This window comes from Gopherus evgoodei, chromosome 2 (assembly GCF_007399415.2).
Source record: "Gopherus evgoodei ecotype Sinaloan lineage chromosome 2, rGopEvg1_v1.p, whole genome shotgun sequence".
NCBI lineage: Eukaryota > Metazoa > Chordata > Testudines > Testudinidae > Gopherus > Gopherus evgoodei.
Genome location: NC_044323.1, coordinates 180,157,197 through 180,183,205, shown reverse-complemented (window position 1 = coordinate 180,183,205; position 26,009 = coordinate 180,157,197). Strand labels below are relative to the sequence as shown.

The 26,009-nt window shown below is 42.9% G+C and overlaps 1 protein-coding gene across 9 annotated transcripts in view; it reads right to left on the bottom strand.

The window, feature by feature from the left end:
* The window catches only part of HIVEP1 (HIVEP zinc finger 1), a 203,377-nt gene extending 188,778 nt beyond the window's left edge, over nt 1-14,599 (bottom strand). The window contains exons 1-4 of one of the 9 annotated variants that reach the window (XM_030552408.1): nt 14,454-14,599; nt 13,343-13,464; nt 11,034-11,105; nt 9,755-9,899 (exon numbers count right to left, since the gene is read on the bottom strand). In XM_030552408.1, the coding sequence (XP_030408268.1) occupies nt 9,755-9,794 (40 nt within the window). In that variant the 5' untranslated portion in view covers nt 9,795-9,899; nt 11,034-11,105; nt 13,343-13,464; nt 14,454-14,599. The other 8 variants (XM_030552406.1, XM_030552409.1, XM_030552410.1 and 5 more) reach the window with 8 other exon arrangements.
* Between the last annotated feature and the right edge of the window lie 11,410 nt (nt 14,600-26,009).

The following is a 26,009-nucleotide window of genomic DNA, read 5'->3' as shown; positions in this document are numbered from 1 at the left end:
TGTGTCCACAAAAACAACAGGGAGTCCGGTGGCCTCGTTGTTTCTACTAAACAAGAGAGTTTCCCCACTTCCTCCACAAATGCGTCACAGCAGATTCCAAACATTTGACCAATTTATTTTATGAAATGTAAACACTCTGAACGTTACTGTACTTAAGGAATGAAAAAGAGGAAAAAATACTGCCCAATCTTCTTCAGTGCTTTAGACTGTAGTTTATTGGTCTGCTGTAGTGCTCTAAATCTTGATTTCTACTATTTACAACTACCGTACAGAGACTTCATTTAAAAAAATGCCACCTCACAGAGCCATTACTGAATCAGAAATCCTGCTAACTACTTCACCCCTATTTCTACATCAGTAAGTCAAGTAAAAACAAGCTCTTGGAAAATTTACAACTCTGGAAATTCCCTTTAACATTTATAAGCAGAAATACAACAACATTTTGCACAACAGGAAATCAAGTTATTTGAATATCAAAAGAGTCTCAATGAAGATTACTGTATTGAAGTAATCACAGAAATGTGATGGAAAGGCTGGAAGGGATATCAAGAAGTCAGCAAATGCAGCCCCTTGCATTGAGGCAGGACCAAATAAACCCAGCCCATCCCTGACAGAGGTTTGTCCAACCTGTTCTTAAATATCTCCAGCTTTGGGGATTCCACAACCTCCCCTGGAAGCTTACACAGAGCTTAACTTCCCTTCCAGTTAGAAAGTTTTTTCTAGTATCTAAGCTAAGTCTTCCTTGCTGCAGATTAAGCTCAGTACTTCCGCCCTACCTTCAACGGACATGAAGAACAACTGATCACAGCCCTCTTTACAACAGCCCTTTAAGTATTTGAAGACTATAGCAGGTCCCAACTCAATCTTCCTTTCTGAAGAGTAAACATGACCAGTTTATTTTATTTTTTTTTAATTTCTTCATAGGTCAGGTTTCCTAAACCATTTATCACTTTTGCTGCTCTTCTCTGGACTCTCAATTTTATTCCATAAAATAAACCTGGGATTTTAAAGAAAAAAAAGAAAATTCAATTCCACAGCCTCTTGAATAAATGCAATTGTGCTGGTAAAAGTAGGGTATTGGGGAAGTGTCCAAAAGGGGGATGGGCAGTTTGACCAAAGTGGTTTTCATTTCCCCAGCTACTGTGCAGTGTGTTGGGTGTCAGCCACCAACTGCTCTCCAATAGAAAGGTGACTGCATTTCATTTGTCCTGTATGTATCTGTTTGAGTAGGGCAATATATACATGTAAAATGTTATTGCTTCCTGTTACCTAAAGCAGTATTTTGCCTACTATTATTGGAAAAAAAGCCAATAATTCTGCTCTCAGCATAAGTGCTATTTAAATTATGTTGTAACTGATGATATAGGTAAAGTACTCATCGTTCAGCAAGATGCACATTACGAAAAAACTAATGTTATCAAAGACTGAGCTAGATGTAGACCAATCACAATTTTTTTTTAAAAAATGGCAACTACGTACCTAGCATCTGCTGGGCTTCAGTACCACAGAAGCCCTTTGTGGTAACAATTGGCTGAACATATACTGAGTCTATAAATTTCCTCACCTTCATGTGTCAGTGTCTTCAGATTAAATTACATATTCGTTTTTGTACTTCTTAAAGAAAAAAATCACTAGGGAAAATCTGAGACCAAAAATCTCAACTACTATTCATAAGGATGTTCAATACACACTCCCTCATAAAATTCTAAAGAAGTTGCCAAATAGATATTTGCACTACAGCCATTTTAGCTTACTGGATAGTTCATTATAAATCCTGATGGCTACACATTAGTAGTGGCTACTTTTCAAAATATTTTTTCTGCAGAATACCAAAGCAATTAGATCATATATGGATTAGCTGCAAAAAAGAAGCTATTTTGAACACTGAGTGTAAAAAAGCATCTTTATTAAACTAGCAAAAGGACTTTTTTCTGTAAACATTCACATAAAAACTTACTGAACTTTTATAAAATGCAAGCCAAAGTTTTCTTGGGCTCAAAAGCTTAACAAACCAAGAGTATATCTACACTGCAATAAAATACATGCGGCCTATGTCTGCTGACTCAGGCTGTGGGGCCATAAAAGTGCAGTGTAGACATTAGAGGTCGGGCTAGCGTGTATATGAAGGAATGGAACAAGAGGGAACAGGGACAGAAACCCAGTGAGGGGAATGAAAATACAAATTAACAAGCACACTCCTGTCCAGAACCTGGAATTGAACTAGGATTCCCACATTTCCCTCTGCTAACAACAAAGAGCTGCAAAGTCCACTGACAAAAGTGTGTCTTATCAACCTTTAGTGGCTTGTCCACACAGAGGATAGCAACCTACTAGTGCTACCAGTTACTCATTTAATTCAGTTGACAGAAGTCTGTGCTGTAGTTCTAGAGGTCCCAACCCTATTAATGGCTTATGTATGTGAGGGTCAACATGGTTCAAGGTGACTTTTTTCCCCATTTTGCCTTTTTAAAAACCTAGGGAATTATAGTAAAAAATTACATTAAAAGAATGCTAAGGTTGCATAGTCTAGCACTCACAATTTAGAAAGTGTCAGAATTAAGGTTGCATATGCATTCTTGAAATATATGATCACATATTATTTTATCCAAAGAATCCCTGCCTCATTCAGAACACAGGATGGACCATACTCATGGATTGGATAGTTATTAAATATTTATTTTAATCTTTATCATACAACATGTGTCTCCAGGCCTTGTTTACAGTACATCCTGAACAGAACACAAAATTATTCATTTCCTCATCAACTTTTCCATGTTGCTCTCACTGTAGTATCTGAGTGCTTCACAGATGAATGAAATTATCTTCACAGCAGCCCTGTGAGGCAAAGTGATATTGTTAGCTCCGATTTACAGATGGGGAACTGAGGCACAGTGATTAAGAGACTGCTCACCCAAAACTAGACAATTTGAGATATCTAGGACCTGATTTTTCAGAGCATTTTTACTACTTCATGTTCAAGTCACAGCTGCAATCGTGAGAGCTCAGCACTTTGACCCACGTGTCAAAGTTATTTTAATAAATGAGGAACACACAACTAGTGGCCTATTGTGAAAAGTTTGTTTTAAAGAGATTTGCCCAGCATCACATAGAAATTATGTGGCAGAAGCAGTGGTAGAATCCAATTCCCCAGGGCAGCATTCAATTGTCTTACCATGAGATCATCCTCTCTTCCTGCAATCCTCTGTATCATATGATACACAACTTCCAGCTTCTGCAACAAATGAGGCAGGGCTCCTACAGACAAGTCTCTTTCACTACACAACTCTGGTTCATTTCTTGAGCCCCATCAATCCTGTACACTGAGGAAAAAACTATGTGATCACATATTTAAAGACTGTATCACCATGCATATGCACAAGTGGAATGAATTAAGGTTTTAATTCTGGCACTTCCTAACTTTTCAGTATTTCACAACCATAACGTTCTACTAACAGTGTTTTTGTATGTAATTACATAGAATATATTGTTCGTGTTAACGTAGCACTTAGATGACTTGCTCAAGATTGGCCTGACTCTGTTAGGTGTTGTATTTACAGATAGTATAAGACAGTCTTTTCCCTCCTAGTATCTTACAATCTAAATAGACAAGACAGATAAAAGTGTGGCGGGAGAGGGAGCAGGAAGAGAGAGAGAAATGAAGTATCATTACTGTCATGTTACAGATGAGAAATTGAGACTTAGAGAGATTAAATCATTTGCCCAGGTCTCTGGTAAACCATGAAACTGAACACCAATTTTCTAAGTCTCGGGCCAGTCTATTAACCACAAGACCATTTTTCCTTCCTATTTCTGTAAAAGGTTTTTGGAATAGTTTGTACAAAAAAAGCTACACAAAACGAAGAACGTGTTGTACAGAAGCCCCAACTGCTATAGACTCAATGGACACTTCCATAATCATGTGCAGTCTTCTGGCAAAGCACAACCTTGAGTCCAGAAGCTGATAGTTACTGCTATATTTCTGGCTTTGCCATGACATGCTGTGTGACTTTGGACAAGTCATTTATCCTCTCTGTGCCTCAGTTTTCTTTGACTGGAGAGACAAGTTAACGTTCCCCTACCTCTGATATTCACAGGCAGGAGCGCCGCTAGCTTTTTTGGCGCCCTAGGCGGCAGAAGGTCCACCCCCGAAATACTGCCAACGACCGCGGCGGCCGAAGATCTGCCCCCCAAATGTTAGCACCCTAGGCAACCGCCAAGGTTGCCTAATGGGTTGCACTGGCCCTGTTCACAGGTACGTTGTGCAGGTTTATATCATTAATTTTTGTGAGGTACCAGCACCACAGTAAGAACACCTCAGAAATGCCTGTAAACAAAACACTATCTATGCAGCAATAACAGTAGTAAAAACCAAGTCAACATTATTTTTAGTTTTTTTAACTGAAAAACAACAATACAGAATCAGATTTCATTTATTTTTTTTTAAAAGCATTAGGCACTTGATTCAAACCTACTCTTAGTCATGCTTTGTAAGCCTGGCACAGCAGCTGATTTACAAGATATATCGAAATGTGTGCCAAAATACTGGTAAGAAAGATCAACCTGTTAATCTTCAATCTACACTGGCACCTTTCATTATTCAAAAATAGTTTCTAATTTTAACCATACTGAAAGAACCCGTTACTTTCATTACTTAACAGAACACTTGTTCAACTCCGTTGAAGTCAGTGGAAGAACCATAACAGATCCAGCTTTCCAATGAACTTCTGTTCACTGTTTAGATTACAGTAGAACATATCTTAATTTCACATTATGTTCAGATTTCCATAGCAGACACAAAATGTTAGAAGCCTAACAGGGCTGTTAAGCTTTAGAGACAGAACAATCATCTGTTTCAAGTGGAAAATATTTGATGGTAAAGGGAAAATACAAGAAATAACTGAAATTCATACTCTTAACATATAATTTTAAAGAAGCTGGCCAATATTTTTGGAACTAAATTGTGTTCAACCATCTTTTTGTTCTGTGTTTATACAGCTTCTAGTTCAACAGGAGCCTAGTCCATGACTGGCACTCTTAGGCACTATCAGAATACAAATAATAAACAACCAGCTTTAATTACAAACAAAACAAACACCTCACTATTGTGACATTCAATAGACATCCAAGAAAGCAAAAGCAGGAGACTTAGTGTTTTGCTCTATATCCTCACAGCCATTTGACAACAAATACCAAGTGTAATCAACCCTGCTAAAAGTGAGTCTCTAATGTAATTGCACTTTGGGGAATATATTAGTGAGAAATGTTTGTTATATTTGTGGAACAACTGCCTAATCTGGTCTGTCCCATGAAAATAAACAGGGTAGCTGCATAGAGTGGTCCCTTCACTAGTCAATTGACCAGTTCTTCCCTTCATAATTCTGTTGTATTAAGTAAGACATGTATAGTATTCAAAAGATGAAAAGGAAGGAATAGGTAAGAAAATGTAACCTCTAAAGATGCTTAGGAACTGAAGTATAACACCTAAGGATTTTAATCTTTGTGCCTACTTACTGGAGAAAACAATGTGTTTTCTTCTTTTTTTTTAAAAATGTGCTGATGTTTCTTACTTAGAGGCATGATATCCCATCAGACTACTCATAAGGCTAGAAAAGTATAGAGAACTTCTGTTTATGAATTGTTCCTCCAGTTTAACCTATAGGTAACAGACTGTGATAGCTTTAACCTGGGTATGCTTTTGGACTTTATGTTTGGAACTACTGAATATTTTGGTAATATAATTATCTTGTCACTCTGAGACCTGAGAACATACAACTTGTCTCAGACTTTAGTCAATCATCGCCAAAGCTGGAGTTAACATCTTCAAGTTAAACAGTCAAGAGCCTAGGTTTGAAAACATCTTTGAGACCTTTTGCCAAAACAGTCAATATGGCACTAAAAAATTTTCATCACATTAGGATGCATTCAACAAAGTCATAAAGAAATGAGAAGATTAATGCTGTGAAACAAAATGATACAGAGCAGGCATATGCAACATGTTCCACTGGGACTGTTCCGATTTCCATGCTCATTCTCCCATTTGGCATAAAAAAATCTTGTCAGCATTGTATAGTCATGAAAGCAAGTGACCAGATGATCTTATTGTCACATAATTATTTGTGAAATAATGTTTCCAATGTCCTGTCTTCTTGCTAAATTTTCTTCCCTCTGTAAAAGTCAGATTAGTACAGCACTATATAAATAGACAGTGAAAAAGCAACAAAAAACAACCACCTCAATGCCCATAAAATGAAAGAAACCTGTGCTTCACCACAGAATGCTTTAGGGACACATCTAGTCTGCAAGCGATAGTCAAATGTCTTTACTTAAAACACTGAGTAAATGAAATTCACCTCACCTGAAGAAAAAGCCATATTTCACTAGATATCTTATCTCTGGATTTAACAGCAACAGATGCTATTTCATTCTCTCAAACCATGCAATAAAGCAACCAACTTTTAAAAACACAAGAACATATTAAAACAACAATTTAAAACTTTATCCCATGCAATGAAAAGTCTAGTATTAACCAAAAAGGAGATTATTTTCAAGGCTTTAAGAGTCAATAGAAATGTTAAATTCTTAGGCCATGTCTACATCTAAAATTTTGCAGCGCTGGTAGTTACAGCTGTATTAGTACAGCTGTATAGGGCCAGCGCTGCAGAGTGGCCACACTTACAGCAACCAGCGCTGCAAGTGGTGTTAGATGTGGCCACACTGCAGCGCTGTTGGGCGGCTTCAAGGGGGGGTTCGGGGAACGGGAGAGCAAACCGGGAAAGGAGACCAGCTTCGCCGCGGTTTGCTCTCGCGTTCCCGAACCCCTTGCAAACCGCAGGGAAGGAGACCTGCTTGCTCGGGGAACGGGAGAGCAAACCGCGGCGAAGCTGGTCTCCTTTCCCGGTTTGCTCTCGCGTTCCCGGAGCCACCCAGCAAACCGCAGGGAAGGAGACCTGCTTGCTCGGGGTTCCGTGAACGAGAGAGCAAACCGGGAAAGGAGACCCGCTTCGCCGCGGTTTGCTCTCGCGTTCCCGAACCCCCTGCAAACCGCAGGGAAGGAGACCTGCTTGCTCGGGGAACGGGAGAGCAAACCGCGGCGAAGCTGGTCTCCTTTCCCGGTTTGCTCTCGCGTTCCCGGAGCCACCCAGCAAACCGCAGGGAAGGAGACCTGCTTGCTCGGGGCTCCGGGAACTAGAGAGCAAACCGGGAAAGGAGACCCGCTTCGCCGCGGTTTGCTCTCGCGTTCCCGAACCCCCTGCAAACCGCAGGGAAGGAGACCTGCTTGCTCAGGGAACGGGAGAGCAAACCGCGGCGAAGCTGGTCTCCTTTCCCGGTTTGCTCTCTCGTTCCCCGAACCGCCGAGCAAGCGGTTCTCCTTCCCTGCGGTTTGCAGGGTGGCTCCGGGAACGAGAGAGCAAACCGCGGCAAAGCTGGTCTCCTTTCCCAGTTTGCTCTCTCGTTCCCGGAACCCCGAGCAAGCAGGTAAGGAGAACCGCTTGCTCGGCGGTTCGGGGAACGAGAGAGCAAACCGGGAAAGGAGACCCGCTTCGCCGCGGTTTGCTCTCGCGTTCCCGAACCCCCTGCAAACCGCAGGGAAGGAGACCTGCTTGCTCGGGGAACGGGAGAGCAAACCGCGGCGAAGCTGGTCTCCTTTCCCGGTTTGCTCTCTCGTTCCCCGAACCGCCGAGCAAGCGGTTCTCCTTCCCTGCGGTTTGCAGGGTGGCTCCGGGAACGAGAGAGCAAACCGCGGCAAAGCTGGTCTCCTTTCCCAGTTTGCTCTCTCGTTCCCGGAAACCCGAGCAAGCAGGTAAGGAGAACCGCTTGCTCGGCGGTTCGGGGAACGAGAGAGCAAACCGGGAAAGGAGACCAGCTTCGCCGCGGTTTGCTCTCTCGTTCCCGGAACCCCGAGCAAGCAGGTCTCCTTCCCTGCGGTTTGCAGGGTGGCTCCGGAACGCGAGAGCAAACCGCGGCAAAGCTGGTCTCCTTTCCCGGTTTGCTCTCCTCGTTCCCCGAACCGCCGAGCAAGCGGTTCTCCTTACCTGCTTGCTCGGGGTTCCGGGAACGAGAGAGCAAACCGGGAAAGGAGATCAGCTTGATTACCAGAGGCTTCCTCCTTCCACGGAGGTCAAGAAAAGCGCTGGTAAGTGTTTACATTGGATTACCAGCGCTGGATCACCAGCGCTGGATCCTCTACACCCGAGACAAAACGGGAGTACGGCCAGCGCTGCAAACAGGGAGTTGCAGCGCTGGTGATGCCCTGCAGATGTGTACACCTTCAAAGTTGCAGCGCTGTAACTCCCTCACCAGCGCTGCAACTTTCTGATGTAGACAAGCCCTCAGTCATAGTTGCTCATTCTCCAAAGTGGCCTGGGATGTAAGTGCAATAGACATAGCACATTTGGAGAACAGATAGTGTTAGGGGATGTTTAATAGTGACTCCTGTAAGGAGCTCTGAAGGAAGTTAAAGCTTTCAGATAGCTTCTGAAGTTCAAGTAGAGTACATAACACTTGCAATGGGGAAGGGAGAAGTCAGGTAGGTCCATTAATTAGGCGTGGGGAGAGATGATAAAAACTATTGCTACAGGTGATTTTAAGATGCTGACAATCTATCTACCAAATGAAGTACATAATGCCCTCTCTATCCTTATACTGTTAAAAAAGTATGCTTTTGTTGAAATTGAAAATATTCATTGAGTTTCATCTTAGACTCTATAAATTTCTTCTTTTGGCAGGTCTAATTAATTGAACCAATTGTCATAACTTATTACATTGTACATATATATTTGATTCATTTATAAGTTGCACTCATTAAAGGAGACACTGTAAACAGTCTCCAAAATTAAAATATTTAAATATTTCTACTTTATAAAATTCCAGCAAAAACAACTATTTTAAGCATAGATTTCCTGCAATGCTTGCAAACAGTGACAAACCAACACAACCTGAAAAGTGAAACTGATTACATCTGCTTCATTTAAGATGAGAGAAATGGAAACAATATAAATAATGAACAGTAAACTGATTTTTAAAATTTCTTAATTTCTATAATCTAAGATGATAACAAATATATGTACTATATATATGAAGTTTATAGCCTCTCTAAGCAACTTTAACTATAACAATAAATCCTAAGGAAAGCTTGTAAAAAATCTTTTTACAAATTTGGGCTTACACTATACCCAGATTTTCCTTCTAAAGGTTCTTTGCTTAATTTAATGAAAGGCTCACTTAATTGCAGAAGACTAGAAACTCTGATAATGCACAGCACTATATCACCGGGAGACGCTCTCCCACTGACATAACTACCACCGCTGCTTTTATTATGTCAACAGTCAGCATAAAGCGGCTACAGGAGCACTCTTACAGCGGCACAGCTGTATCAGTACAGCTGTGCCTCCGTAAGCTTTAGTGAAGTGTAGACATGGCCTTTGACTGTAAACTTTCTGTGGCAAGAAACCATGTCTTCCTTTGTGTTTGGAAAGTTCATAGTCTATATTGGGCATTTCTGCAATCTCTAGAACAGCCATATGCTCTCCATGCACAAAATAAACAAACTACAAGAACTGAAGAAATGCCCTCTCACCCTCTCTCTAAATTGTCTCTATTACAGTAATCTTAGACATTACATCTAACACTAGTGTGTAAAATATTTTTCCAGATTGAAAAACAAAGTTTCTAGGTATGTGTTCCTTTAATTTTCCATTTGAAATTGTTCCCAAGCTTCCTGGAAATTTTGCTTTCTTAAGTAGGAGCTTCTTACCTCTCAGATTTCTGGGATGTATCTGTTTTGTCCGAGGCATTTTGCTCTAATCAGAGGCCACTTTCTCCTCTCCAAAATAGCAAGTAGAGCAAGCAGAGGAAAGGCAGCTCCATAAATCTGCCAAAGGGGTCAATTAATCCATGTGCTTAAAAAAGGAGGGGAAAAAAAAAAGGTTTTTTTTAAGAGACATATAATGTTAATATGAAAACAAATATATCCTCTCTACCCTCTTTTTACCTTAAAGCTGCTATACAAATTAATAAAGCATAGTTAATAATCCTTTGTATCTACATAGCATCTTTCATTCCAAGAAACTCAAACTTTCTTTTATCACTATTGTTAGCAAAAACAGATTTCTAGGGTTACAAAGGATGTCATTGATGGACTAAGAAATAATGCACTGCTTGTACCTTTACCAGTTTCTGCTCTAACTTGCAAAAACATACACTTTTCCCTACAAAAATACTCAACCTCAGGCTTTGAAATATTGATCCACGGTGAAAGGAAGTGAACAGAAATAAGCTGTACTAGAGATCCTCTCATATATACTTCCCATTCCTTCCCCTCCATGACACTAGGCATCTGCAGGAGCCTGCAGTTGCGACAAAGTCAGGAGAAATTTTGCTGGTGGCTTCATTGCAACCTTTCTTTTAACATGGAAAACAAAATCAGGCCCCAATCTTGCATGTGGATAGACTCCTGAACCACCCTGAAACCAATCAATAGGGCTCTAGATGGGTCTAGCTGTCCACCCACACAGAAGAAGCTACAACATCAGGGCCTAAGTGTATAAGGACAATATCTGAAATAGACCAAGGTAAAGTGACACTCTCCTAATATTCTGCAACTAGGTTTTCCATATATTTGAAGGTACACAAATACGTATTTTAGTCACAAGAGCTAGATTTCCCCCTGCCCCCTGCCCCCCAGTTCTACAAAGCTTAATACACAAAAATGTTTTCATGACTTTTTATTTCTATTTAAACAGTATTTTGCTTGGATTTAAATTGCTCTGCAGTGTTTACAACCCTAGAAGGACAGCATCCTGCTCCTGTAGAACTGCTTATTGAAATTGACCAGTATACTTCCACTATCCAAGCTAAACAGAATGAAAAGGTAATACATATAAATATAGAGTTAATTTTAAAATGTACCCTCTACAGTACTAACAACACAGGTAATGATTTTTTAATTACTTGACATTGAGCCTTTAATTGGACTAGGCAGCAAGTGAAACTGCTTGAGGGGGAAAGGGGAGATAAAGGCCATTCTCATACACCTTATCTTCAAGGTGTAACAAAGATATTGTATTTTGTTTCCAATTCTTTGTTTGTAAAAAGACATCATAAACCTGAAATTATTTAAGTCAATTAAATTATTTAAGTCAAATTAAAGTTACTAAACCTGCCCCTGAAGCTTACCCATTGTTTTGTATTTACAATGACATGTTGCTATTAATTTTAAATGTTTTTCTCTTATCTGTTGTTGTGTGAAAGACTCAAATGCTGACTACACAAATGGAAAATAGATTTTTCCACAAATTTCTTTCAGTTATAATAATAAAATTATGTTAAAAAAATCCCACGCAGTAGTGTGATGTTTAAGTTGTTCCTCCTTTAAAAGATATTTGGTATAATTATGAATACATTATAAATGAAATTCAGCATTCAACATCAGAATGTTCAAGCTTTGGTGACTGATGTTAGGCACCTACATCTGTAGCCAAATTTTAAAAGGTGCTGAGCATCTCTGAATCCCAATGATAATGATAAATTCCAGTGAGAGCTATGGGTAACCACCTGGCACCTTTGGAAAAAGATATGCCGCTTAAGTGCTTAAAGTTAAGCATTCAAGTAAGTTTCAAAATGTTGACATATCTTTGAACAGGGATTCTTAGAACATTTCTTAGCATTTTGTTGCAACACAAGTGACATGTTACATAATATTTAAAACTGCATACTTCAGTTGCCCACCAGCAATTAAATAATAAGATTTTTTTGCTGGGGGGCGGGTGGAGGAAATCACGCAGTAGCAAGCGTACAGGTAGAAATCTTTTAAAACCTAAAGAAAACTGAAATCTCCTTTTTCCTTCTCAGCCCTGAAAACATGGCCATATCATGATCACCAGCAAAGCGGGTTAAAGGCAAGTATTTAAAAAAAAACCCAGAGAAAGAGAGAGAGAGAGAGAGAGAGAGAGAGGCATGAAATGATGAGAAGTGCAAACACAAGTTGCAAAGGGGAAAAACATGAATGAATAAAGAGGGAGGAGCCTGGGAAAACCCCTCTGCAACGCTGCACCGAACAAAGCGCTCTACACATCCATCCACATGCCAGGAAGGGGGAGAGCGACCGGGACCGACCCGGGGAAGAGGCGTGGGGGGGACAAGGAAACAGATGGGAAGGGCTGGGGGAGAGGGGAATCACCGGGATGCCTGCCTACTCCCTGCCACAACCCAGCAAAGCCTGCCTGGGGGCGCCTCACACACACACAGACACGGCTAGAAACAAACACACGCGGCTGGAATAGGAGTAAAGGCGGGTTTCGCATAAACCGCAGCCCCCTGGCAGGGAGGTGGGGGTGGGGGAAGACGGCAGCTGGAGCCGGGCCTGCAGGTCCCTGCCTCCCGCCCGCCCCGATCTCCCTACCGTGGCGTGTCTGGGCGCCGCCGCGGCTCCGACAAGGGGGCGGCTCCCCGGGCCGCGCCAGGCGCATGGGACCCGCTCTGGGGGTTCACTGCAGCGCCGGCCTGTGCCCCTGCTGCCGGCCTGCTCCGGGGGGCGGCTGGAGCCGGCCCTGCTGCCGCTGCTGATGGCGGCCGCTCCGGTGTAAGGGGGCACCAACGGCGGAGGCAGCAGCTAGGAAACACGGCGTCTGGGAGCCTCCTTCACTTGACAACCTCGCACAAACATAACCCGAGGCTGGCCCCCTCCCTCGCCTGAGCAGCAGTGCAAAACGCCCCAGCCCGCCCATCTCCGCCGCCTCCCAGCTCCCCAACACTCCAACATCTGCACCGCCCCAAGTACCCCCCCGCCCCGAGCCCCCCAACATACACTGCTCCAACATCTGCACCGCCCCAAACACTCGAGCCCCCCAACATACACCGCTCCAGCATCTGTACCGCCCCGAGCCCCCCAAAACAGCCCCGGCCCCCACCCCCACAGTGCCGCCCCCAAACAGCCCCGGCCCGCCCAAACACCCACCGCTCCAGCATCGGTGACGCCCCCCGCCCCCGCCGCGCCCCCTGCACCCACCCAGGCCCCAGCAGGGCGCCCCCGCTGTGCGAGGTCTGTCTGTCTGACACTAGTCCCGCCCCGGCGCGCAGGCAGCGGCGGGGGATGCTCCATGCATGACCCGGGCAGGGGCCAGCGGGCCGGACTGCAGGGGGAGGCGTCCCTGGGGCCGGGCTGTGGGGAAGGGGGAGCGGGTAGGCGGGCCCCGCTGGGCCGGGCGGGCCGCTGGCGGCGCAGCCATTGGGGGCTCCCCGGCCGGTCACTCACGTGGCTGGCTGGGGGCAGCAGCTGGGCAGCGCGAGGGGAGGCGCACGGCGGCGGCAGCTCCGAGTCGGGGGGGGGGAGGGGGTGTTTTACCTTCGTTCACTTTCTATTGCAGGAAGCGGCCCGGTCCAGTGACGTCATCGGGTCTCCCGGTTCCGCCCTCTTCCCTGTCTGCATGGGAGGGGGAGGGGTCACTGAGGGGGTTTCCTCACAGGCTGGTGGGAAGGGACAGAAGTGAAACTAGATACTCACCCAGGCTAACATTTAAAAAAAGAAATCCCCCAGCCAGCAAGGAGTCCCTCTCCCCCAGCCCATCCACACTGCCCCCCACCATCCCTACCCTGGAAAAGTGATATCGTGCCAGAGTGCCCAGTGCCACACTGGGCCTGGCAGTGCCATGTCAGATAAAGTCATGTTAATATAATAAACAGACTGCCCAGCACTACAATGGAGCCAGGCAGCATTGTGTCAAACACAGCGTCACTGCGCCAGACTTCACAAAAGTGTGTCAGACTTTTGGGAGAGCGATAGATGATGTAGCACCATGCCAGCCCATGCAACACCGTGTCAGAACACGTCAGTTGGTGCAGCACCATGTTAAATTGTATAAGTAGTTTTGACATGACGTCGTATTTGGTCAACTGGTAGCATCTGAGACATTTTCAGCCATGAAGCAGTTAATCCCAAACAGCAGCAGCAACAAACAGCTGTTAAAGTCTTATTAAAGAGAATTCTATTTTTCCTAGGAGACATGACCAGAAAGTCAGGACTTGATTAAGAACCTAAAAAAAAATTATTACAAAAAGTTATTTGCATTCTCACACCCCAACATGAGGGGCTGCTGTCACAATGCACTGCAGTGGGCACGCAGGTGTGTGTCGCACTCCCCCCTACAGTGGCCCATCCCTCCAGCACAGACAGAGAAGACACACAAACACGCACACACACTCCCATGTATGCACATAACTGGGGCCGCCGCTGACGCGGAGATCCCGGAGGTTCCTCCTTGCTGCCACTGGCAGGTCACACATGCTGTGTCCTCCTTCCTCTGCTCTCTCTGGGTTTTCCCGTTCGCTAGCAGCTATGTTTAATCCCCTCCTCCTTCCATTGCAACATACCAATAAAACCTCCCCATGCTAGGACAGCCGACCATCCAACTCTCCCCATACCATTTTCCCCAACCAGATTAAAAGAAGAAACTTACCCAATGCCCAGACTCTTTGCACATTCTTTCCCAGTTAACTTTTAAAATAAAGCGACAAAAGCTGAAAGCAAAAAAACCTCCTCTGCTGGAAGTGGGCGTGAGAGGAAATACGAGGAGGAGGTGCCTAATGCTCTCTGCTGCTGCTCCCCTTTTTTGGCCCTTGCTAGGGTTTTGCTGTTCTAGCTGTACTGCGCTGATTGGTTTACTACATCAGCTGTTTATATAGATTTCGCGTGTGGGTCATTTTGAATGGGGAAGATTTGTGGTGAGGGATTCCTCCTTGTTGCAGGGAAGTAAAGGGGGCGGATCGCTGGTTAAAACACACACACACAAACCCCCTTGCCTTTTGTTCAAAAGCAGACAGCTATTTTAATGATTATTATTTAAAATGCATTATCCCAACATCTGGATATTTTAAGTTTCTGTTGCTACTGAAGTTCTACACGAGATTCTCCTTTATATTCCATTTGGATCCAGCGCATTTCTTTTTTTTAATAGAACAAACTTAATTAACTGACCTCCCAGTAAATCTATCTTATATTGCCTCATTGTTTACTTGTGCTTCCTCAGCTATCTATCTAGATCCATCTGTTGCCTCTTGTCTTACACTTAGACTCTCTGGCGCAGGAGCTGCCTTTTTGCTACAAATTTGTACAGTGGCATCAACACAGGATTCCAGTCCGTGGCTAGGGCTCTCTCTTTATGGTACTTATATAGCCCCCATTACCATAGTATCTGAATACCTCAGTTTTTTAAAGGTATATATCCTCACAACATCCCTGCAAAACTTGGAAGTATTATTATCCTCATTTTATAAAGGGAGAACTGAGGCAGAGCAACTTGTCCAACAACACACAGGGAGTTAAACCCAGGTTTCATAAGTCTCAGGCCAGCACCCTAACCACTGGACCAGTCTTCCTCTCTAGGACTCTGGGGTGCTCCTGGAATACAAATATTACACCCCTGACAACAATATGTGACATACAATGCACACTTACTTAAATTCACTACCACTGGGAAAAAAGATGGGAATGTTTTGGGGTTATAGTTTGCAAGATCATCACTTAGGCATCCATAGGTATGCTTACACTTAAACCACTGCAGCAGACACTACCTGCACTGACAGGAAAACCCCTTCTGGATCTCTCACAGGTGTAAAGAAATCCACCTCCCTGAGAGAGAATTCTTCTGTCAACCTAGCACTGTCTGCTAGGTTGGCATAGCTACATTTCCCAAGGTTATGGATTTTTCACACTCCTGAGAGATGTAGCTATGTCAATGTAAATTCCCTGAGTAGACCAGCCCCATGTTCACGGGTGAAGCAATGTTGTCAACCTACATCAGTCTGAATGAGGAGGTCTTGAAAAGCCCACTCTCTCACAGTGAATGTAAAACTTGCCTGGTGACAGCAGGCATTAACGCAACAGTATCTGAAGAACATAAGCTTTCATGAAAAAAATGTTTCTCATCCTTAGGGTGCAAGTATTATTTTTCAGATTTGAACCAATGAAGTGCTATATTCCAGAGTCTGCAGACAGACAGCTCTATTGTCTCTTTTGTGCTCAAAGATTTCCCAAGCAGCAGAATGAAACTGACAACTCGGACTACACCCAGGGAATAGACATAAGGGTTACAAGAATAGTGTCATTTTCACATTGTTACTTGTTGAATCAGTAGCAGCAGAAGCAATGGAATATTCACAAGGCAGGAGAAGACAACAGTAGCAGACATCCCACCTTCCAACCTACCAGCCCTTCTGCAACTTGGATGCTGGAGTGAGACTCGAAAGTTATCAGATACCTACAATTAGACACTTATTTTAAAATGGAGCCTTCAAGCAGTGTCTAGGGGCAGCATCATGACAGGAATCAAAGTATACTTCCAGCAGAAAGGGGTGAAGCAAGCTTCTTAGCAGGGATTTGCCTCTAGATCTTGCTGGTGAAGTCCTTTCACATCTGTCTCTGTCTATTAAATTTAATCCTCTAGATACTAGGGGGTAGTATCATCCACTGGATATAGCACAGGCCTGAAAAAAAATCAGGAAATCTAGATTCTATTACTTGTTCTGTTATTGATATGCTGTGTGACCTTGGGCAAGTCATTTCATCTCTTTCTGCCATGATTTTTCCATCTGTAAAATGGAAATAATATGCATATCCACTATGTAAAGCACTTGGCGATGTTTGGATGAAAAGTGCTATGGAGTATTATTAGTAGCAGGTGTCTGGTAATCTTTTCATGCCCTGTGCATGAAGAATATTTCAAAAAATAATCAGTGAGATTTTAAATGTCTCATTGAAACGCACTGCAAAATCCTTCTCACAAAAGTAAGATACTTTAAAAACTGCATCTAAAATGAATCCCATATACATGAGAGTCACCCTTCAAATGAGTGAGTGGGGGGAAGGGCTATTAAAGCATATTTTACTTTTGGCTGTATTTCAATTTCAAAAAGGGACTAATTTTTAAAATTTCAGTATCTTCTCTCTCAAGTTATGCAAAGAGCAGCCATACTTGGCAACAGGTGATATTGTATAATAATGCTTACATATAATTACTAATTATTATTATTTATACTACCATAGCACCTACAAGTCATAGTCCTGGAACAGGAGCTCTTTGTACTACTCCTGAGTCTATCACACAGGTACACAGAAAGTTTAGAAGTAGGAGAGGCCAGGATACAGCAAAGAACTTTAAATAATTCAGCATTTACCACACCATGGTATTTTACTTTACCACAGTTCTTACTAACTATGGAAACTGTTGTGGCAAATTTAACTACCCTGGGCAGCAAATATTGATATTGTTTATATTGTCCACTGCACAATGACATATGTATTAGGCAAGCTTAGATTTATATTTCTCTCACAGACTTGAGTCACTCAAGGAGATATACTATTGCCAACCCCTTGAAAAGAACAGTCTCACTGGGGCAATGGGGTCTTAGGCTTGGTCTATATTGCACAGTTAGGTCAACATAAGTCAGCTTATGTTGACCTAATTATGTCAGCCTGGCCCACCGATGTAAGTGCCCTACCAACTGACATCAAAACTCCACCTCCACGAGAGACATAGAGCTTATGTCAGTGCAATTAGGGCAACACAGTGTCTCTGCAGACACTGCTACTTACACCAGCTGTTGGATGTCTTGTCAATTTCAGGGCTTCATGCTGGAGCCTTGAAATTGACAAGAAAGCCGGCAGGCTCCATCCCTGGTTCCCCGCTCCCAGCCGGCTGCCCCCGTCCAGCTCCCTGTTCAGGGAGGTGAGAAGCCCAGGTGGCTGCCCCCTGCTTCTAGCAGGAAACGGGGAGGTGAGAAGCCCAAGGGGACAGCTGGGCTCCTTGTGGGGAGCTGCACAGATCTGAGAGCCCTGGCTCTCAGCCCCCAACACTGCCCCTCTTCAGTCAGTGGAAGCACTCCTGGTGAGGACACGCACCAACAGAAGAAGGGCAGTGTGGACATCAGCCACTGCAGTAATTACTGCTTTGGCTGTAAATTAACCTAACATAGTTAAATTTAAGTCTGTAGTGTGAAATACACTAGGCAGATGTGGAATAAACCAGAATATAATATACTGATATGTCATTATACCTTAAATCAGTAACTGACTGTTAACCAGACGCTACTCCAGAGATTCAATTAACCCTTCAAACACTGAAGAACCATTAAATCATTGATACCACACTAATTACCATATACTATCCAAGTGTCTAAGATGAGTCCACTTGTTCATGTTTTGCACTGAATGACTATTACGGTGAGTGTATTGTTTTCAGTACTCTGCCTCATCCCTACAAGAGTCCCACTATCTACTTCTATGTTCACTCATTCCTAACCAAATGAAAGTCACTAGCAATAATACTTACAAACTCAAGGATGACAGGAGAGGTCCCGGAAGACTGGAGAACAGATAATGTAGTGCCCGTTTTTAAAAAGGGGGAAAAGGAAGAGTCAGGAAATTACACACCAGTCAGCCTGATTTTGATACCTGGGAAGCTGCTAGACTAGAGCAATGTATAAAACATTCAATTTGCGAATACCTGGAGGATGAAGGGGTAAATTACTAGCAGCCAGCATGGATTTACCAAGAACAAGTCATGCCAACCTAGCTAATTTCCTTCTTTGACAGGGTAACTGATTTGGAGGATGAGGGAATGCAGTGGACATAAAATACCTTGACTTCAGCAAGGCTTTTGACACAGGCTCACAGGACATTCTGATAAGTAAGCTGGAGAATTGCAGGCTCAACATAACTACCATTAAGTGGATACATTATTGCTTAAACAGCCACAAACAAAGAGTAACTATGAATGGAATGAAGTCAGAGTGAAGAGAGGTCTCAAGTGGGGTTCCACAGGGATCTCTTCTAGGTCTTGTGTTGTTTAACATCTTTACTAATGATCTGGATGTAGAAATAGAGAGTATACTGATCAAATGTACAGATGACACAAAGCTAGGGAACACTGCAAGCTGCAAACACTTTGGACGATAGAACTAAAATTCAAAGGGATCTTGACAAATTGTAGAAATGGGTTATAGACAACAAAATGAAATTCAACAAAGACAGAAGTGAGGTGGTACACTTAGAGGAAAAGAAACAAATATACAAATACAGGATGGGGGAAAACTGGCTTGGCAGCAGCACTGTTGAAATAGATTTTGGAGCTATACAAAAAAAAGCAAATGCAATTTTAGGTTGCATTAACAGAGACATAGCATGCAAATCATGGGAGATGATAGTGCCACTCTACTTTGCACTGGTTAGGCCTCAGCTGGATTGCTGTGTCCAATTTTGGTCACCAATGTATAGAAAGAACATAGAGGCAGCGTGACAAAGATGATCAAAGGAATGGAAAGCAAGCCATACGAGCAAAGGCTGAAGCAACTGAGCATATTTAATTTGAAAAAGAGGAGATCAAGTGGGGGCATCATAGCAGTCTTCAAATAATTGAAAGGCTGCCATAAAAAAGATGGAGAAAAGTTGTTCTCTGTAGGACAAGAAGCAATGGGTTCAAACTCATCAGCATCATCAGCAATCCCTTGATCTGATGATGATCTCTACCAAAGGTTTACATATGGGTCCTGAGATGACTCAGGAGTCTGATCCTGGAACCACATATGCACCTGCACTAGATGCAGGTGTTTTCTGGTGGGTCAGCTGCCTGATAGGAGCAAGTTCTTTCTTTTTCCTTCCTGCTCGCTCTTCAGTTTCAAGGGCAAGGCACTTCTCCTTGAAGCAGGCCACTGCCTGATGGAGGATATGGAGCTATTGAGGTCAGTTGGTGGTTTGCTCCTCCCAGCTTGTGATGTCCACATCAGTTTTCTTCAGATATGCTTTCAGTGTCTTTGTAGCATTTCCTCTGACCACTATGGGATCTCTGACCATGGGTGAGCTGAGAGTAGGGGGCTTGTTTTGGGAGGCGAGAGTCTGGCATCCACACACAATGTCCATTCCAGAGGAGTTGGAGCATAAGGACCATTGCTTCAATGCTGATGACACAGGCTTTAGTAAGGATGCTGGTGTTAGTGCTGCAGTCTTCCCACTTGATGTGAAGGATCTTCCAGAGGCATCATTGGAGTCTGGAGGTACCTCTCCAGACTTTTGAGATGCTATCGATAGGTCACCCAGGTTTCACATCTATTCAGAAGTATAGGAATAACAATTGTCTTATAGACCTTAATTGTGGTGTCTTTCCTCAGGTCGTGGCCCATGAAAATGCACCACAGCAATTTCCCAAAGGAGGCACATGCACACTGGCTCCTGTGCTGGATCTCACTGTCAATTTTTGCATTTTGAGAGAGTTGGCTATCGAGCTGGCAGAAGTGCTCAACTGTCTCCAAAGTCTGGCCCTCGATGATGATTTGTGGATCATGCGCAAGGCCTGAAACAGACTGATGGAGCCCTTTAGTCTTCTCAATATTAAATGAGAGTCCTCAGCTTCAATAAGCTTGTGCAAAAAACTCAAGTATGGACTGAAGATGGTTCTTAGTGTGCATGAGGATGGCACAGTCATCAGCATACTGAAGATCAGTAATGGATGCCCTGAGGACTTTAGACTTAAAGCGGAGATGTTGAACATTAAAAAGCTGCCCATCCATTCTGTATTGAATGTCAACTCCAGTGGGGAGGCGGTCTTTAATGAGGACCAAAATGACTGCTAAATAGATAGAGAACAGAGTTGGGGCAATAACGCATCCTTGCTTAACCCCAGTTTTGATGATGATAGGGTCCATCTCCAGGCCATTACAGAGAATGGTGGCAGTCATCTGATCATGAAGAAGCCTTAGGACCATAATATATTTTGGAGGGCAGCCAAAAGTCAGAGGCCTTTGTCAAATCAATGTAGGCCATGTAGAGGTCCTGATTTTGCTCCTGAGACTTTTTCTGGATTTGTTGGGTAACAAAAGGGTTCAAACTACAGCATAGAAGATTTAGATTAAATCTCAGGAAAATCTTCCTAATGTAGGAACAGTAGGACAATGGAACAAACTGCCTAGGGAGATTGTGGAAGTTTCTCCACTGAAGGTTTTCAAAGGGAGGCTGGATAGCCATCCATCTTAGATGGTTTAGACACAACCAATCCTGATCTTAGCAGGGGGTTAGACTAGATGACACTTGTAGTCTCTTCTAACCCTGTGATTCTATGAACACCCATCTGGCAACAACCACACAGAGAGACCAAGCACTTCATACTCTGGCCCCAATTCTGTCTGCCACTGCAGCCCATTTATGCTGCTTCAGCAGTGTAAAAAAAAAGAAAACAGTCCTGTGCAAAGAGGCATTTCTGGTGATATAGCACGGGCAAAGCAGTACTGTGCCATCTCCACTTGCAGCTCCTGGCACAGAAGCCAGACAGGACATGAAAGGGGTCGTAATGCTCCCCATTTTTGCTAGAGAACAGCCCACCGGAAGCTGTAACAACTCACTGCAGCCCTCGTGGTTCCTCAAAGTTACACTCAGGGCCAGGCAGATCCCCAGCTGGGCCCAGAATCCTGAAGGCAAAAACACCTTAAAGCAGGCAAATCCACTATTTATTTCCCCCACGAGCCTGCTAAGAAGCTTCTCCTAAAAAGCACAGTTCAAAATTGGCACCTTCCTTTCCACCTGCTTTTTGCTCCGACCTCTGCTCCATCTCACTGACAACACATATTGAAGGTTACACACAAATTACTATCCCCACCAGCATGATATCCTGATATAGCCTTACCAGCCTGAGGGGATAATCAGAAATTGGTTCACCATCTTAAAGTCTTAACTCAGCCCTGCTATCCTTCAACCATAAAACTCTCCCTTCTAGCAAGCATGCAAAACCTTAAAAAATAAATCCAAGTAACTTTATGACTCTAAGGCTATGTCTACCCTACAGCCTATATCAGCATAACTTATGTCTCTCAGGACGGTGAATAAACCATGCCCCTGAGCAACATAAGTTACACTGACATAAGCGCTGGTGTGGATAGTGCTATGCTGGCGGGAGAGCCTTTCCTACCAACATAGCTACTGGCACTTACAGGGGCTGGAATAGTTAAGCCAAAAGGAGAGCTTTCTCTCCTTGGGTTAGATCAGCTATATTGAATAGCTTATAGTCATGCAGCTGTGCCGCCGTAAACTCTCGAGGGTAGCCATGCCCCAGGAATCCCTCAATGCCAACTCTTGTGTAACCAGTGACTCTTAATGGGCCTGACTAACTCAGTACACCCAAATCATTGCTTTCATAGTATTCACCCAAAGCGGGACAAGTGAGGTATTTATTAAAAGCTTATGTCATACTGATCCTCATGATCACTGTGAGATGTACATACAGATGATTTGTAAAGAGTCGTGCGGATATATCAGAAAATGTTTTAAAGTCTGAATCAAAGCAGCGTTGACGAGCAGCTTTTGACCAGCCAAAGGATGCATGTTCACTGGTCTGCGTTGGTTTGCATGTAAAATAACCATTGGAAAAGAGCATAATGGAAGCCCGTTTGCATGCAACATCAACATGAGGATATGATGGCAACATGAAGCCAATAAACAAGGGAATAAACCAGAGGGATCATCTTGATTCTGGGGATAAAATGATGGCTTAGGGAAGTAAAGGGGAAGGCAAAAAGACACTCTTCATCCTTCACTGAGGAAGCAACAAAGGACAGCACTTTTTGCATTCATGAAACAGCCATGTTGGTTGGAGATGCTAGGAGGTTGCTTTAGGTGAGAAACTAGAGGATTTTAGCCTGTTACAGTCAAGTTTAAACTCTAGGAAGCATGTTATGCTTCTTGCATTATATGTAACTATTTCTGTTTCCATCATTATCCTTTCTCCCTCTCTTTTAAATCTTAGCCTTTGATAATAAACTTATGATTGTTTTCACTACAAATGTATCTCAGTGTTGCACTGTTATGGCAGGGGAGGGATAGCTCAGTGATTTGAGCATTGGGCTTCTAAACCCAGGGTTGTGAGTTCAATCCTTGAGGGGGCCACTTAAGGATCTGGGGCAAAAATCTGTCTGGGGATTGGTCCTACTTTGAGCAGGGGTTTAGACTAGATGACCTCCAGAGGGTCCCTTCCAACCCTGATAGTCTATGATTTTATGGAACCAAGCAAGTTGGTGTGTGCACTGCCCTTTGGGGACAGCTTACCTGGTAATTTCTGTGGATAAGAAGTGGACACTGCAGGGGAAAGCTTCAGTGGGGCTTGGGGTGCACTTATTGTTAACCTGCACGGCAAAGTAAGGGGTGGTGGTGTCAAGGAACTCACATTCAGTTTAGCACAAGCAAATCTTCCTTTCACTGGAGGCGGGAGGTAACAAGATGTATCACAGTCCTGAGCAACCAAAGAAATTGTTAAAGACTTCCACCTGGGTGAGGATTTATATACAACAGCTATTATAGTTTATTTTAAAACATTCATCTATGATTAAAAGAAACACCAACACCCAAGACTATTTTAGCCCAGTGACTGTCTTCCCTGTCTCACAGAACTGTCCATGATGCGCTGCAAATACTTAATCTATAAAGCCTACTTATTGCTCATATTGTACCTCACATTGCTACATTTTACCTAGAAGGCTGCCCAACTAACTGTCTTCAGCTAGGACACTGGTTATCAGACTTGTGTACTGGTGACCCCTTTTACATAGCAAGCCTCTGAGTGAGACCCTCCCCATATCAATTAAAAACACTTTTTAATATATTTAACACCATTATAAATGCTGAAGGCAAAGCAGAATTTGTGATGGAGGCTGACAGCTCATGACTACCCCACGTAATAACCTCATGACCCCCTGAGGGGTTCCGACCCCCAGTTTGAGAACCTCTGCACTAGGAGAAGTGAGTTCTGTGCCTGATGACCCCTCTGTTGAAAATGCAGTCTGGTCTTCTGTCTGTCTCTTTAGCAAGGATTGGCTCTCACCATCTGTGAAGAACGAGGGAGTCATGTGTGTTATATTTTAGAAATATCATATGCCTCTCAAGTTATCTGTTTGATATTAACTGGGCTGACTGCCAGGAATTAAATTAAAGGAGATGGGTAAGGGAGAAACCCACAAAAAAACCCAAAACAATGATAAGGCTTGTTAAGGAAACAATGGCTAGGCACATCAATAGGGAAGAAACTATCTGTTTGACTCCATCCAGGCTAGAATGCTTTACGCTCCCCAAAGCTAAAACCTGGGATCGAAGAGAGTCTAAAACCTCAAAGATCCTGGAAAAAGGAAGAGGGGTTGGGTGGGCTCAGATAGGCTGCCCAAAGTGTGTCACTGGAAAGCTGACAGCCTGGCAAGCATTCACGCAAAGGGAGAGAGGTAGAAACTGCAATAGGAGAAGTCTGTTTCTCCCTGCCAGAGATTGTATTAGCTGGGCTGAGGGGAACTTACAAAGGTGTAAGATAGACTGATGCATATAGGCCTCTTATTGTTTTAACTTCTGCTCTATATGCTTTGTACTTTTGAGGAATGAATAAATCATGCTTTGCTTTGAAGATGTTGTTTCTCTGTCACTGCAAACTTATGCTGTCACAGGTTCCCAGAAGGAAACTCTTACAGGTGCCAAAACCAAGTTGGGCCCGTGTTGTCCTTCATCTCATGCTTTTTGGTTAAATCTACTCTTAAATTTTTCTTAACCACAGATTCCATACTAATTCCCATAAATATAATGTAGTTCACATCTGTATTTAATACGCCTCTTTTCTCTTGTATTTCATCCATTTTAAAACCTACTGAAACATGTGAACTTACAACATGTTTGTCATATGATACTATTTCCGTGGCATGCTCTCTTTTTTGTTTAAATTCCTCAACAACCACCTTATCACACCTAAGCATTTCATTCAGTGGTTTCTTTGTGAGGCATTTCTGAGGTTCAATGCTATTGTACTAATATATCTGACATATATTTTAAAAGTATATTTTCTAGAATTCCTTTATAGCCTACTGAGCAAAGGATCCGCTTGAAAGTTCACAGGTTGTGGGGACAAGACTTGCTTTTTCAGGAAAGGAATTTTTTCCTGTACACATTTAACAAAACATGTAAGGGGGAGGTGAACTCGGTTAAAAAAATTGCTATCAGATTTGTAACCTTTTGATTATCAGGGCCTACTAAGCCAGAATTATTGGAAAACAGGACGTTTTGCATAAACATACCTTACAAAATGTCAAACATACAGGGAATATATAAGTTTACCTTTTGAAAATTAAACATTAAAAGCAAAATGTTTTGTGCTCAGTGTCTCTCCATAAGTGAAATGCAGGCCATATGCTGGGTATTTGCTGTGGTGTGTCAAAAGCCAGCACTAAACTATTTAGTTGTATTCAGCTCTCATGTTTGTACCATTTACCATTGTTCTGATGTTAGTCTGCATGCTAGTCCCCTACTAAATGAAAAAGGGGACAGCAATGATCTCTTGAATTCATATTTCTGCTTTAAATTATCTTGGTGCTCTTCTTCTGAAGGCTTGATTGTTATACTACTGCTATTTTCTCACAGTGGGGTCTTCACACAGCAGCTCTCAACCATTCCAGACTACAGTACCCCTTTCAGGAGTCTTATTTGTTTCGTGTACCCCCAAGTTTCACTTAAAAACTACATGCTTACAAAATCAGACATAAAAATACAAAAGTGCCACAGCACATTATTACTGAAAAATTGCTTACTTTCTCATTTTTACCATTTAATTATTTAAATAAATCAATTGGAATATAAATATTGTACTTACATTTCAGTATATAGCATATAGAGCAGTATAAACCAAGTCATTCTCTATATGAAATTTTAGTTTGTACTGACTTTGCTAGTGCTTTTTATGTAGCCTCTTGTAAAACTAGGCAACTATCTAGATGAGTTGATGTACCACCTGAAAGATCTCTGTGGAACCCCAGGGATACTTGTGCCCCTGGTTGAAAACCAGTATGCTAACATATCCCCCTGCCAGCTGCAGTCAATGATTTTGCTAAACCTTTAAATATATTAAATTACATCTTTTGTTAACTCTAAATTGCTAACATGCCAAAAGCTCCAGTGCTGAGGAGTTAAAATTTTTCAAAAAAGATCTTAGAAAACAAATGCAAGGGTG